Source organism: Penicillium roqueforti (assembly GCF_015533775.1).
Source record: "Penicillium roqueforti strain LCP96 04111 chromosome Unknown scaffold_01, whole genome shotgun sequence".
Classification (NCBI taxonomy): Eukaryota; Fungi; Ascomycota; class Eurotiomycetes; order Eurotiales; family Aspergillaceae; genus Penicillium; species Penicillium roqueforti.
Window position 1 is genome coordinate 625,930 of NW_024067565.1, and position 14,500 is coordinate 640,429.

Sequence of the window (14,500 nt, forward strand, 5' to 3'; positions counted from 1 at the left end):
TTGAAGGGTTCAAAAAGGGGCACTACTATCCTCCTAACATTGGCGATATCCTGCGACAGAAGTACCAAGCACCGGAAGCCATGCTAAAGGCAGAATGGAGCTATCGGATTGATATATGGAACGATGGTGTTATGGTAAGCTCTTATCGTGTTGTCATGTCCTGATACTAGGTTCAATACTTCATCACTACGAGAAACTAGGCGTGGGACCTATTTGAGGGCAAGGACTTGTTTAATGGGGACGATCCCGATAGGAAAGGGTATTCCACGCGTGCGCATCTTGCTGAAGTCATCGCAATTCTAGGCCCGCCTCCTTTGACTTTAATCAGGCGCGGGACGCGAAGCCCTGAGTTCTTCTCTAAAGATGGTATGTCATCCACGATATGATTCTAGTAGACTGAACAAAAGATTTCATTGCATGCGGCTTATAATATTATCCCACGGGGCATTGGAGAAATGATCTTGAGATCCGGAAAGATGCGTCCTTGCACAAGTCAGAAGAATTTCTGAGTGGCCGAAATAAAGAGATGTTCTTGGAATTCATGAAGGATATGCTTCAATGGAAACCAGAAGATAGAATAACGGCCAAGGAACTATTACAGGATCCTTGGCTAAATGGCCGTTCGAACTAGGTCAGAGAAACAATCCGGCGTTGGATTATATTTTTCACTGGGGTCGTGTCAACAAGAATTATCACTATAAATTCTTCTGGTATTTCAACTTCTCGAGATCATCAACATCGTCAACCCGGACGCGCGACTTGCAGACTTCAAGATTGACCAGTATCAACTTGTACACATTCCAAATGTCCGATCACTTTATTACCACGTGCTGAACAACGAGTTCATTTCTCAATCAAAACTCGCCAGGGCCCTTTCCGAAAAAGCTGCCTTTGGGGACTGTCAACCAGGGAACGGACTTAGAATCGGCCGTATTGGATCCCACTGTATTACCCCACCAGTTGAAACTGACAGCGTGGTAGCCCAACGCGAAGAAAATGATGATGGTCGCAATAGCAGTTCCGGTATCCATGGCTGCTTGCAGCAAATCTACCCACGTCTTGAATTAGCGACTTATTCTCAGGAGTGGAAACTTGACGAGGTAGGATCCCACAGTTGTAACGCTTCCACCAGTCAAATGCACGCTTGCGGATGATATAGTTGAAAATGAAACCGAAGATGAACCAGAGGGAATATTGAGCTATTTGGTCAGATCGAGTAATCCTACCACGAAACTTTAGAGAGACATACTAGTGTTTGCTGGAGGAATATTACCCGCCGCATTAAAGAAAATCGGGACATTGATGTAGCGAACCCAGCTGTTGGGATAGCGGCGGTAAATAAGGTACACAAGTGTAGTAACAACGGGCTGGAGAGTCAGTAAACTGCAGTAATATCAAAGTGTTTGAGAACTTACCCCGATAAGGAAGAAGTATACAAGGCCATTGTACACTTGTCCAGACTGGAACATTCGCTGCGGACCAATAGTGCCCCATATTAAGGAAGCATTGTACATCACTTTAGCACCGTTGCATGTGAAGCGTTGTTTGTTTGTTGGTTCGCAAAGGTCAGTAATATGTCCAAACATCCATCGTAAGACTGTTGTCGTCAGCTCAAAATGTAACACAGATTTGACAAAACATCATACCTCCAGTCTGAGTTGCTGTCGCTAGAATACTAGCGTAGATCTGGCCAAAGAACAGAACACGCGGAGGAATTTTCTAAATAATTAGCAAAGGTCGACCAAGAGAGTACAAAACAGGCATACCATGTATTGCCCGAGCTTCAAATCCTGAGCAAAATCCATGCCGTGTTTCACTGCATTATAGCCGTAGCATTTCACCATCAGATTAGCGATAGGCTTCCCGGGCCAAGCGTATCCGGCAATCATCTCCGTTATGATATTGAGGAACACGCGCTGGTTGGTTGTTCCTTGCAGAATACCCTCGGGAACGATCAGAAGCATTGCCAATCCGAAACAAACCACAATAAAGCCCCAGACCGGCAGCTCCGTATCCCAGTATTTGGTTGTCAAGATACCAAGTCCCAACACCACCACCGTGAGAACTCCGTACCACCATTCTGGAACCTCTTTATATTGGCGCATCAATCGGCGATGAATATCTTCACCTCCATGTCGTGCATTCTTAAACCTTTCCCAAATCTCGGTACCATTGTAAAGGTATGTATGCACAACGATTGCAGTAACCGCAGCGAAAGACAGTCCATAGGTCAGAGAATAGGACATTGAGATGTACATGGGAGAGTACTCCTTATACTTGCTCTCGCTGAAGTCCAAGGCTGAGTTGAGCACACGAGATACATTGTAGGATTGTCCCGTGTTATCGAAAGTGCTGGACGAGAGGAGAGGGAGGCTACAACATCAGCATATTGGAATCCCCTCAATCAGACTGGAAACTTACTATGCGCTGTACCACACATTAGAGTAGTACAGAATCGGCGATAAGAAAAGGTAAAAGAACACAACAACCGCAAAAGCATTGCATGTGATGTAGAAGGGGGTCATCAGGGGGTAACCAGCGTAGTTTATTTGTGTCCAGTCGATACTGATAGGTATCAAACCTAATCCGGAATTCATCTAAGCAAAACGAGATTAGTTTCATGTAGTGATTGCCAAAATTCATGCGAGCTTACTCCGAATATCGTGTTGACCTTCTGATTATCAGGCGCAATCCACGTCACAAAGGCGAAAGCGCTCAAACTCGTCCAGATGTAGTCGGGGAACCAGAATAGGACAAATGCAAATGCCGTAATGTAGGCAAAGAAGCGATAACGAGTAATAGTCCAACCATTGGCTGACGTACGGCTTTCTGGCTCATGTAGTGCTCGGAAAAGAACAGTGGATGACAGTGAAGTAGGCCAAACCAAGGCAGCAGGGTACACAATCCAACGGCGGGTAAGACCTGTCAGACCAAACCTGTGAATGATCAGTGACTGAATAGGATAGAGGAATCAGGATGCACATACCCAATCATCTGTGTCGTCAAAAGGTACAGGAATGAGAAGCCAGCTCCGAGGTCCCGGTTCCAATATACGGGACTGACGATCGCTACCAAGGCACCTTGCGCGTAAGCAGTGGTAGCACTGATATTGACACACTGTTTTGATTTGTTAGATATAATTCATAAGAACGTGAAACTTTGCTTATGCTCACAATAACAATGAACGCGTGCTCCTTGATTGTAAATTTTCCTGGGTTGACATCGAACGAAAGTTTTCCTAGAGGTACCCTCCACCTCGGAAGCTTTTCCCATGCTCTTCCAATCGGGAAAACGAGGATTTGAGCGACAACATATCCTATTGTGAGGGAAGGCTAGGAGATGTTAGTAAATACCAAGTGGAGTTAATTGAAACATACATATCGTAGGCCGAAGAATTGATTCACTCCGGAGAAAAGGATGACAAAAACGGTCATCAATATCCAGGCCCGAACAGCTGTGATGGAGAGTTAGTTCAGCCAAACCGAGAAGGTCAATGACTTACTATTGCAGGCGATGGTGGGATCATCTTTGTTGGACACACAAGCCGCAACCTCCGGAACTAAGAAGTGTTAAAATCGGCTGTTGGGATATATGGGTCAACCTACAAGGTGACTGGTCCCCCTCCACACTCCATTTGAAGGCTTCGACTGGTGTGAGCTCTGTGAGTTCTGCTCTGTCGGATTTGTACAGCCACTCTCCCGGATCTTGATTAGTGTTCTCGGATTCGAGATCTGCCGCTGGTACTTCCGATATATTCAGATCTTTGGCAAGATCTTTAGAGCTCGCCATAGCTGAAATACGTTTGACCGGATGTGCACAAAAGAAAAGTGATGTTATGAGAGATAAAAAAAGACAGGACGCTGATTTCTTAATATTTGTCTGCAGCTGGCAGGACGCAGATGTGACGATAGATCCACTCAAAATGGCAACAAGTTCCTTCCAATATAGTGACAATGCCAAAGCGCTGAAGCTAGTCCAAATCCATAGGGTTCAAATGGTTTTATTATCTCAGTTAGCATGAACCTAACTGGTTAGTTACCCAGTTATCTACAACATATGTTGTACGGACACTTGCCGAGACACCTGCTGACGCAAGGCAGCAAGGCCCCGTGCGGGGATACGACGCATTGACCTAGTTAGGGGTTAGTCTTATACATTAAAGAGATTCCACCGTCTGTATGAGAAATATTGTGATTCCAAGTAGTGTGATACTAGTGGCAAAGGAGGAATAACATTGTAAAAAGTGACCCATAACTGGAAAAGGGTACTTGTAGAAATGCTCTTTTTCGTTACAACTCAGTCAAGACATGCCAAGTACACCAACAGGCACATCTTCGGTGTGACTTCGGTGTGGGAAGAGCTTAAATTATGGATGGCGTGCCGAGGCGGGTTGATGAGCTTATCCCCACTCCGTAACCTCTAAATTGACCGCCTTTACAGACCGCTTTCCAATCAAGTATACAATGCGGTAGTAAGTCACATGAGTTTTAAACCGGCAGAACCGGCAGAATTAAAAGGGCGGTGAACTCGTTTGAGTTCCTTCACCAATATTGCGGAGGTTCCAGTGCCTTTAGATTCAACGCTAGACCAATCAAAGCAGCACGATAGCTGCTGATTGGATTCGAGGAAGTGGTGTCATTATTGGGGAAATTCACCCATAGTCTAATATAGGAATGTGTCATTTTCGAGGGAAACGATACGATATTCTGACGAAAGAAGTACTACAAGAAGGGCATCATTTGTAGGATTGATACTTCCAATAGAACCTTCGAATATTCGGCTTGCAGCTTTAAATTCAGAGTGATCCGTGGTAGACCAGCGATCGGACATAACCTTGACTAGTACGCCATTGAATGCGATTCGCCCATGCTAACTACTGTAGCCCATTCCGGCGGAGTAATCCGAAAGGTAAATTTAGTACCTATTTCGGAGGAGAGTTACTTACTCCACTAATGTGTCTTGTTAAGTCCGATAGCAGTGACTCTCACGAAGATATATCTTCATTCTAGTCAGTGAGTGATATATGTCATCCAGGCAAAACATACTCACAGGATCGAGTAACATTCGCCTTCTAGGATTGCAGCTTGGAGACAGGAAGTCCAATAATATAACAAGTCGTCTGGATATATCTAGTTTCATTCAAATACTAAACATCAACGACGCTATCTTCCGGTGCCAAAGGAGGCCGACTAGCTGCCATATTACATTGTCTGAACACGCGCACCTCATCCTCCTCAAAAGAACCAACAATCGAATGCATCACACCATGATTGTTGAAAAGCACCAGATCGCCCTCCTCCCAGTCATGGGTATACAAGTAGCAAGGATCAATGGCCTGTCTTTGCATCTTGTACAGCCGTTCTCGAATCTCCGTGAGATTATCCAGCACCTGCCCGTTCTCGAGATGGATTTTCCGCACACATGTTGGGTAAACCATCATTGCGATCTTGCCAGTAACAGGGTTCTTCCAAGCCATGGGGTACACCCTGATCTTAGAAGCCTCAAAAGGAGGCAACTGGTCTTCGGCCAGCTCCAACCCTTCTGATATAATCCCCAAACCATTGGAGCGGGACTTGGCCTTGCTCATCCAGATGTATGGATGAGGTGCGTACTCAGCCTTGCTGGTGCGGACGAAATGTTTATCTTCCTCCGACAACATCTCATAAAGGCGGTATCCACTGAAAAACGCCGTTGTTCCAAGGGGAACGTCAAGTGTAGTGTCGGTGCCATCGTCATAGCGGCAGATCTGGCGGCGGCCCCTGGGGACTTTGACAGCCAGCAACGTGGTAACCAAAGGCGGATCAAGATTGTACATGGCCGAGTCGATGTGCCAGCGGTAGAAGTGTGTATAACCGTGATCTTCTTCAGGCGAGATGGGGTTCTTGTGGAATGTCTTGTGGTGTGGGTGTTTGAGGCGGATGTTTGAGAGTCCCTCATACTCTTCGACCAAGCCGCTGCCGATAACTTGGACTTGTGGTTGATGAGGGATGGTTGTCAGGTCAGCATGGAGGACGCTGCGCTTGTCGATTGATTTTCCATGACTATAAACACCGGCGGAAGGATCGAAGCGTCGAGTGAGTTCGTACTGGGCACGTGGGGAGAGTTTGCCTTGGCTTTTGATCACGACGACTTGATTCTCATACAATGTCCGACGGAGAAAGTCAAAGTCGTCATCTAATATGAATCAGAATTTGAACCCAATAAAGCTGTTTTGAGTATTGCTTACCTGTCATTGTTTCAACATCGAAGCCGGTGAGTTCAGCCCCAAAGTCTACCCGAGAATCATCGGGCTTGGTGACAGGCTTGCAAGAAAGAGTCATGGTAGCCATTTTGAATAAATCAGCTGAGATAAATATCAGGATGAGACCAATATGAATACTACTGCTGAGCGACCGTACGTGCTTTATACTGTTTGTACATAGTACCACAAGGACCAATCAGGACGGTGCGGGTGAGATGCTGCGGCTCACCCGTCCCAGCTCACCCGTCCACGGAGATAGGATCCCACCATTATTGCCAATCCATCGAGATGATAATACAAAAAGCATTATTCGTTGAGAACCGAACGTTCCGAGACGTTGGTCTTATCAAAAATGGTGGTACACATACGTGGACTCGTCCGCTCTGCTCCATTCTCGTCTCTGCTTAAAGGCAGCGTTGTGCTCAACGACGACAATATATCCAACATTACCTGTTGAAACGAATCTGAACATTGTTCGAAAACACGAAATGCCTGAATCAACAAGTTTGACCTTCGACCTCCTCTCTGATGAGATCAGACAAAGCTCCGCCATTGGCGCCGAAGTCCAACTGCCTCCAGGAATGCCCTTGCTGGATTTGGACCGCTTGACCGACAACGACAAAGATACTCTCCGAAAAGCTCTTTTCGAGAATCAAGTCATTGTCATCAGAAACCAAAAGGGCATTGACCCTACCGTCTTGCCAAAGCTCGCTAAGGTTTTTGATCCCGAAGCATCCGACGTCCATTCCGCAGGGGAGAAAGCTGTGAGTGATCCCAAGAACATCTTGTCTGCATACAAAGCAGGACGAATCCCTAGAGCCCAACAAGTTGGAATCATTGGCTCGGGGAAGTTCCAGGATTACGAGGGGCTGAAGGAGTTGGAGGTGGTGCATCTTGTTCGTGTCCCCCGTCTGACCGACGTACTAAACTTTCATTTGACTGACCAGTGATACAGGACCACACATTGTTCCACGAGGAGCCTCTCAGTCAAGAGGAATTAGATGATGGCTATACTCGTCCATACCGGTGGCACATGGATACTCCTTTCTATGAGCGCCTGCCAGGCGAAGTGACCATCTTGCACTCAATCCGCATTCCCAATGTGCCGGATCAGAAGATCAAGTTCCCTGATGGGAAAGAGAAGACTGTTGGTGCTGGAGCCACGGCTTGTGAGTTTATCGAACAAATGCAGATAGGTGCACACACTTACCGAATACAGTCTTTTCTGGCGCTCGCGTATTTTCGTTGTTGACGCCGGAGGAACAAGAGTTTGCTCTGAATACCACAGTCACCTATGCTCCTCAAGCATACGAGTATATCCGCCAATGCAAAGCTTCCGACGATGGCTTGACGATCCCGAACTTTGGACGGGAGGTACCGGTGGAAAAATTGTCGGAATGGGCGTGGGGCAAAGTCGCCGAGCACCCGGTAGGTTGCTATTCTGACTGCACACCAATAGTAATGAGCATCGGCTGACAACTTTCATCAGATGGTTTGGCGAAACCCGCTGAATCCCGACCGGCCATTCTTCCAGGTGCATGGGTGTTGCGTTTACAAACTTACCACGCGGAACCCAGCGACGGGCGAGATCACGGTAATGGATGACGTCGAGAAGGTCAGAGAAGTGGTGTACAAGATGCAGAGTAAGATATATGCCGCTGAGAACATCTATGCCCACCATTGGCAAGAGGGTGATGTGGTCATTTTCCACAACAGGGGTGTAATGCACAGCATTACTGGCCAACTAGCCAAGTACAAGGAAGAAGAGGACAAGAGGAGATTGCTCTGGCAATGTACAATGACAAGCACAACTCCCCCCAAGCCCTTCCGGGAATACGAGGGAGTCAACGACACGGGTTATGTGAGGGCATAAATTAAGATGTACCAATGGCTAGAGTAGCTCAATGAAAGAATGGCTTCGAACGGCTGTGAATTTTCGCTTTTCTCAAAACTGAAGAGGGTCATGTAGAGTGTGGAATGTTCCATTGAACCATGCGTCAAAATCGATATCTTCCGCTGTATCCCACGCCGGCTGCATTTCGTTAAAATGGGCACCGATCACATCTTGAGGACCGGAATTTGAGAATCTGCTAACAGATGTGTTAGGGCTGTCAGGACCTAGGTTCATTCTCGTAAAAGTCGAGAACTTAGCCAGAATTTGACCGAAATCGATGGTTTTGTTGCCAAGTCCTGGACCCGAGGCTGCATCGGCCGTAAAAATTGCATCGATTAACGCAACGCCTCGTTGAGCAAGCACGTCATTACTTCGATCAGCAAGGCGGGTGCGAGCCGCAACTATTGCGTCCTTGTGGCTTTGAGCAATAGTGGCTTGGTTTTCTGCAGTTGCATTAACCTCAAAGCACATAATGACCGCAGCGGTAATCGCAAAGGCTGTATGGGTCCATATCGAGATATCCCCTTCTCTTACAATTACCTCGTGCTCACGCAAAATTGTCATTGCAGCGGCAACACAGGTACGTCTTGAATAGGTATATGTCTGATCATTGAAAGATCGGAAGAGGAAGGGCCGATGAATCATGATAATCTTCTCGGCTGCCGTGATAGCGAGACTTCGTCGAGCGATAGCCAGCCATGGGATTTGTGCTTCCTTCGTTTTATCCGCACGCAAAAGGAAAGAGGGTATGGCTTTTACAATGGCCCTCATTTTCTGGTCTATATGCAGGATGTGTTCGTATTGCTCTCGCATAGGCTTTCTGGATTTCATCGGACCGAGTCCGTCAACTAGACCGGGCATCAATTCTGCCAAAGTCACGAGCACACGGATGTAAGTGCTTATAGTGGGAGTTGTGATAGGCATATCAGTCAAGTCATAATCATCTGCGTTCATGGGAGGGCCTGTCGAGAAATGCATTGGAGATATACTGTAGGTGTCGGTAAAAGGAATAGCGAAATGGTCCTGAATGATCATTTGGCACCATACCCTCTTCCCCACTTCTCGTTCCACTCTTTCATCCCATTCTTCTTTGTTTTGAGCAAGTTTCGTTGATTGATCCTGAATTTTGTGGATCCCAAGGCACTCGGCAATGCGCACTGCAGCATTGAATAAAGTCGCGTTCAGCTGACTCAATCCAAGATTATGAGCGACCTCGGTCGATATGACGATTGCTTGAACAGAGTACACGGAGAGGTTGCTGAGAAAATGTGAATTGTAGAGGGTCTGCACCATAGCAGAGAACAGCTGATGTGTAGATTGTATCCCCTGGAGGTCGACATCAACACTCTCTTTTACTTTCGTACTATCCTGGATTGAGCTGACGGTGGAACTCAAGACAGAAAGGTAGAGTGCTGGCCAGAGAGGGTCATCAAATTTCCCAGTTTCCCAGAATAACTCGCACTGCTCGAGAAATGTCGGACCATGAATACAGTTATGATGCCAAGCCACATGACATAAATGAAACTTGATCAGCTTCTGGGCATCTGTCGCATTGGGGAAAAAAGAGCGCAGCTCCGGACTAGGATCATAGACTGGAAGAGGACTCGTCCCTGATAAAGATTGAAGTCCATCTTTGCGATACTGGCACGAGCACGTCCTGTGAGGGAAACATCCGGCAGAATTACGACCCCAAGCAAGATGTTCAATAGCCGTGAGAAGGGACGAGTCAATTTGATGTGATGTATTTTCAGTCGAACTGTGGGACACTTTGCCAAGTGCATGGTTCTCGGTTGTACTTGATTCCCGTTGTGTCGATGTGGTGTCGGATACCTCCGATTCTGCCGGATCCATGCCGGTCTCCAGCCGAAATATTTGATTTTTGATCTTTTGAATGACAAGAGGCACTGGATCAGACGGGGCTGATTCGAGGTCCGCCAAAAGCGAATGTAAAAATTGAATCTCTGACCCATGTTGCACAGCGTTGCGTCTAAGCTGAACGATTTCTATTGAGCACTTCAGATTCAAGCGTTTACATCTCGAACAGGGATTTTGTTTGTCGCATTTGCGCTTGCGCTTCGTGCATTCTGTATCATGTCAGTCGCCTACGAGACCCGAGTCGCAGCAGAGGATCGGCATTTACCTCGGCAGGCTTGCGGCTGACGCTGCGATACACGGACCCTGGTCGCTTGATTTGACGCGGTGTCATTCATTGCCCGTCAGCCTTGCATTTGATTGCCTCTATTTTGTCAATTTGATGAGTTGGATAACTCCAGACCTAGATTTTCCGTTGGTACTAGGAGAAGTGGAATGTGTGAGAGTTGGGGGCGGGAGAGTCTGAGACTTGGCACTGATAAGCACTTCGATCGATTTGGGCAACTATTAACCCGGGGACATCCACAACATCCCGAGGTCTTAAATCTCATCAGTTGTTGGTACTTTATTCTTGTGTATGTTATCCCTCTGTCGCTTAAAGTATTGCCACACGGTGGGAAATTTGGACTTAAGTTTTCTACGAATCCGTTCCCGCGCCCCAGAGATTTCAGTCGGATTTTTTCAAATCCCGCAATCCAACCAGCGGACTTCCTTCGATTTTGGAAAAGTCATGAGCATCCAAGCATGCCTGTCTAGAGTTGAGGAAGCTAGGCTCGGCTCGGGCGAAGACATCGTTCTCGTATGCTGCGAGAGAGGATAGCAAGGCTTTGGAATCGAAGGAACTAATTATGGTAAAAGCGATGATTAACATGAGTTTAAACTTGGAGGATTGGAGGTGATTAGATTCATACCTTGGCTGGCGCATATCGACACGCGTGACGAGATCCAACACATCGACAATCGCGTTATTGGCGCCTTCTCCGCGGACTAGTTGAAGTTAGATATGCGCAATCTATCACGCTCGCGTAAACATACACATGGTCATTGTGTGAGCCGAATCACCCATCAACACCGCCCGAGGATGCGCATGCGCCCTGCCCAGGCTGAACATCCAGTCTTCCACGCGAATCGATCGCACTTCGACATCGTGGGGAAGCTTTTGCACCAGCGATCGAAATGGTTCCGACCAATTATCAGTCAACTTCTTCATGAGCGCGAGGCGCTCGGCATTCGTGTCTGGGACAGGGATTCCCTTCGAATCCGCCCAGGAGATGATGATTTGACAGTGGTAACGGTCCTTGCTACTATTCTCGAAATTGTTTGGAGTATCCAGAACTATGAAGACATCAGCAACCCGCAGAAGAGAATAGAGGGTTTGGCGGACCTACAGCTGAAGAATAAAAACACGTTCGATTCAGGATGCGAGCCCTGAAAGATGAAAGGATCGATTGACTCAACGCCGCCCATCTCCTCGGCGCTGTACAATGTCGAGGCACCTAGAAGCTGCACTGGCAAGTGGTTCATCTGTACGTTGGGATAGAGGATCTCGCGGACACGCGACCGTGAACCATCGCATGCGACCAGTAGCCGCCCGGTGTGAGATGTGCCATCCTCGAAGTGCGCTGTGATTTCATCGGCTGTAGACTCGATATTTCGAAGGTTTTTATTCCACTGAAAGCACGGTGTTAGCGCTATGATAGTATGAGAAAGATGAGATTTCTTCCAAGACGATCATATCAGGACATACTTGAACATCCACGCCGGTACTCAGTAACTGTCGCAAGCGAACGCGACTGACGCGAATGCGCTCCGCGGCGGGGATATTATATAATGCGTCTCCCGACTTGAGGTCGAAAAACTGGAAGCGACCGACGTCGCCACGGGCGGAAGCTTCTTTGTTGACGAAGGTTTCCGGGAACCGCTCGACCAGGTGCTCCGGCAATAATTCACGCAGGGCGGGGAGTGACCAATGCAGCGTCAAACCCCATCCACCACTACGGGCATCAATTGCGGAGTCGCGATCGAAGATCTTGAACGCGACATCATGGCGCTGAAGGTACTGGGCCAGTACGAGGCCACTGATGCCTGCGCCGATAATCAGAATGGGAGATTCAGACATGGTGGGCATGTTACAGTGCGCAGTTCTAGTAGCACTACGATTTGATTGCCTCTCTATACAACCCCGGCCCTAGTTTACTCCGTACCGAATGAGTCGTCCCACCGCTTGGCAAGTCCGCAAAGCCCAATACGAAAAGTATCCGGATCCTTCTGGGGCCAACTAACCCGAAAGGACACAATTAAGATTTTATAGGGTTCCATCGGCCCCTGGGACGGCTCGGGTTCCAGCTCGGGCAGATTTATCAAAGAAATGGACTTGCCTAATTAGGAGAGAGGCCAGGACAAAGACATTTATTTTACGTCATCCTCTATATTACTCAATTAGGATTATAGTTTCGGGTGATGGTGTTGCCTTGTGCTAGCCAGAGTTGGTTTAATGAAGTTACATCTTAATTGGCACCGGCGTCGTATCCTTGACTCAATCTACTCATGTCTCAGGCGCATTTCCGCATTGTACGGAGTACTTGTACACGCGGGATCTTCGGGGTCCACCGCCCGAGCGCGTTGATCCTGTGGATCCCGCTTTATTTGGGGGCATTATTCGGACAACCAGTTTGAATCAGAAATCTTCGAGAAGGATACTGTCGCACGGAAAGCGATCGCAGATTTCTCGAGTCGGCTAATAATGATGGCTATTGGCAGAGGGCGAGCCGGATGTTGCAATAACATGGCTATATATTATTGCCACTAAGTCAGCCACAAAGGCAAGGGGTGTAGGGATTACGGTGCTAGCGGGAGGGGCAGGCATGAAAGAAAAGAAAAAAAACATGGATATTAATTAATTCGAAATTGCGTCCAAAGAGTGTTGACCGGACTCCGGACAAAAACCAAAATTTGTGCGAGTTCGTCGGCGGGATCAAGCTTCCTTCCTATTTGGTTGGCTTGCCCTCTAAAGATACTCTATACTCGATCGTCCTCTCGATACCCCCATGATCGGGCTCCTGACTAGCCAAAATGAGCTCCTCGCTTGGTGTTCGCTTTAGCTGTGGACGGCCGGAAGCAGTTGACTGCATGTGCGAATGCCGATCCTTCGACCAATTCCCCATCAAGTAGCCTTTGCCTTGGCTGTCATAGTAATAATTCTTGCTTCTGTCACTGGTTGGACCGAGTCCTCGCACGAAGCCTTTGAGTAGAGGTGCCAGATATGGAATGCAAGTGACAATGTTCTAATACACAAATCAGCCATTGTCTCACTTAGGTAGTAAGTAGTCATTTTCACTTACGCCCACGTTGAACTCGATCGTTCCCCATAACACAAGCATTGTTGAGTTTCCATCTCCGAATGCCACACGTTGTATCTGAGTTAGCCGCATGATCGAGCAGACTGTGGTGAAGAGACCGAGGAGGAAAAGGCACACAACACCGGCCTTCTGTGCAGTTTTGATATTCAGGCTAAGGAGCAATGGGATGGGAAGCACGATGATGGTCACGTCGGTGATGATGGTGTAAATCGCGAGACCGTAGAACAGGCCTCCCACGGGAAGACATGTGCCTGGTACATGGGCGTTCCATGATCGTCGGATCTGTTGCGGCCAAATGATTATCAGTGTGTGGTCGCGTATGTCCCTCGTGGGGAGAGATTCTTACCGGTGTGCAATTGAACAGCAGGCTCAAAGCACCAGCGATATGACCCAACGTAGACGCCGCGATCACAATCCAGATCACAATTCGGTAAAGACGCTTTGAGGTTCCAGAGATCAGCCGCAGATAGCTAAGGCAAAGCGAAGCCTTGAACCCTGCGATCCCAATCTGGTAAAATGGTCGTCCTGCGTAATTAATCTAGTTGTCTCTTGTCAGCTTGCCGGTAGAATGTAATAAGTGCAAGGCATCAAACTGAAAGGGAGAAGATATTGACCTTCGTATATGTAGAGTAATTTGCTGCTGGCCGTTGCTTCAACGGCAGCCCTAGCCCATATCGGCTTTCTGCGATGGTGAGTATGTTTCTTGCAGCAAAAGGAAAGCTGGAGGTGCCTACGAGAAATGCAGAGTGCACTGTATATCACACTAAAAGCCTGCTGGAATCAGTCGTATGGTCCCTTGTATCACGCGCAGGTTACTTTACCATACTAACAACCATCACATAGTCTGCCGCCGCCCATCGACTGGCTCGCGCTCGAAGAAAAAGTCGCAGGGAAACCGTGCAAACCATCAAAATGGTGAGACTTAAACATACACCCAGAATGAGACGGTACTGCGAGGCAGCTTCAATCTCGGGGGAGGCATTATGTACCCAGCCCATTGCTAAGAAATTGTGCGAAGGGATACAAGGGAGAGTATGGACGAGGACATAGTCAAGCGTCTACCAGGGCAGGCAGATAGATATACCGAGGTTTCTTTCACCAAATCATTACAGCATACAGTGATAAAAGTGAAAG

At 47.6% G+C, this 14,500-nt stretch overlaps 5 protein-coding genes across 5 annotated transcripts; 1 reads left to right on the forward strand and 4 right to left on the reverse strand.

Moving 5' to 3' along the window:
- Nucleotides 1-854: 854 nt before the first annotated feature.
- LCP9604111_616 (uncharacterized protein) lies at nucleotides 855-3,789 on the reverse strand (the record flags this gene model as incomplete). The annotated part of the gene is made up of 13 exons (XM_039069873.1): nucleotides 855-1,048; nucleotides 1,113-1,199; nucleotides 1,250-1,367; nucleotides 1,416-1,597; nucleotides 1,647-1,719; nucleotides 1,767-2,373; nucleotides 2,422-2,597; nucleotides 2,654-2,936; nucleotides 2,987-3,117; nucleotides 3,174-3,332; nucleotides 3,378-3,454; nucleotides 3,503-3,559; nucleotides 3,606-3,789. 13 exons carry the CDS (start codon nucleotides 3,787-3,789, stop codon nucleotides 855-857), a joined length of 2,328 nt encoding a protein of 775 aa, XP_038933164.1.
- A 1,357-nt stretch (nucleotides 3,790-5,146) lies between these two features.
- LCP9604111_617 (TauD/TfdA dioxygenase family protein) lies at nucleotides 5,147-6,329 on the reverse strand (the record flags this gene model as incomplete). The annotated part of the gene is made up of 2 exons (XM_039069884.1): nucleotides 5,147-6,174; nucleotides 6,227-6,329. The coding sequence occupies 2 exons, from the start codon at nucleotides 6,327-6,329 to the stop codon at nucleotides 5,147-5,149; spliced, it is 1,131 nt and encodes a 376-aa protein (XP_038933165.1).
- A 400-nt stretch (nucleotides 6,330-6,729) lies between these two features.
- On the forward strand, nucleotides 6,730-8,114 carry LCP9604111_618 (TauD/TfdA family dioxygenase; the record flags this gene model as incomplete). Its single annotated transcript, XM_039069895.1, has 4 exons — nucleotides 6,730-7,137; nucleotides 7,197-7,410; nucleotides 7,461-7,669; nucleotides 7,731-8,114. The coding sequence occupies 4 exons, from the start codon at nucleotides 6,730-6,732 to the stop codon at nucleotides 8,112-8,114; spliced, it is 1,215 nt and encodes a 404-aa protein (XP_038933166.1).
- Nucleotides 8,115-8,186: 72 nt separating this feature from the next.
- On the reverse strand, nucleotides 8,187-10,345 carry LCP9604111_619 (transcriptional regulator family TF; the record flags this gene model as incomplete). Its single annotated transcript, XM_039069906.1, has 2 exons — nucleotides 8,187-10,219; nucleotides 10,276-10,345. The coding sequence occupies 2 exons, from the start codon at nucleotides 10,343-10,345 to the stop codon at nucleotides 8,187-8,189; spliced, it is 2,103 nt and encodes a 700-aa protein (XP_038933167.1).
- Nucleotides 10,346-10,674: 329 nt separating this feature from the next.
- On the reverse strand, nucleotides 10,675-14,364 carry LCP9604111_620 (FAD-dependent oxidoreductase; the record flags this gene model as incomplete). Its single annotated transcript, XM_039069917.1, has 11 exons — nucleotides 10,675-10,849; nucleotides 10,919-10,994; nucleotides 11,043-11,342; nucleotides 11,396-11,678; nucleotides 11,755-12,092; nucleotides 13,051-13,291; nucleotides 13,349-13,648; nucleotides 13,713-13,904; nucleotides 13,981-14,048; nucleotides 14,101-14,137; nucleotides 14,188-14,364. The coding sequence occupies 11 exons, from the start codon at nucleotides 14,362-14,364 to the stop codon at nucleotides 10,675-10,677; spliced, it is 2,187 nt and encodes a 728-aa protein (XP_038933168.1).
- Between the last annotated feature and the right edge of the window lie 136 nt (nucleotides 14,365-14,500).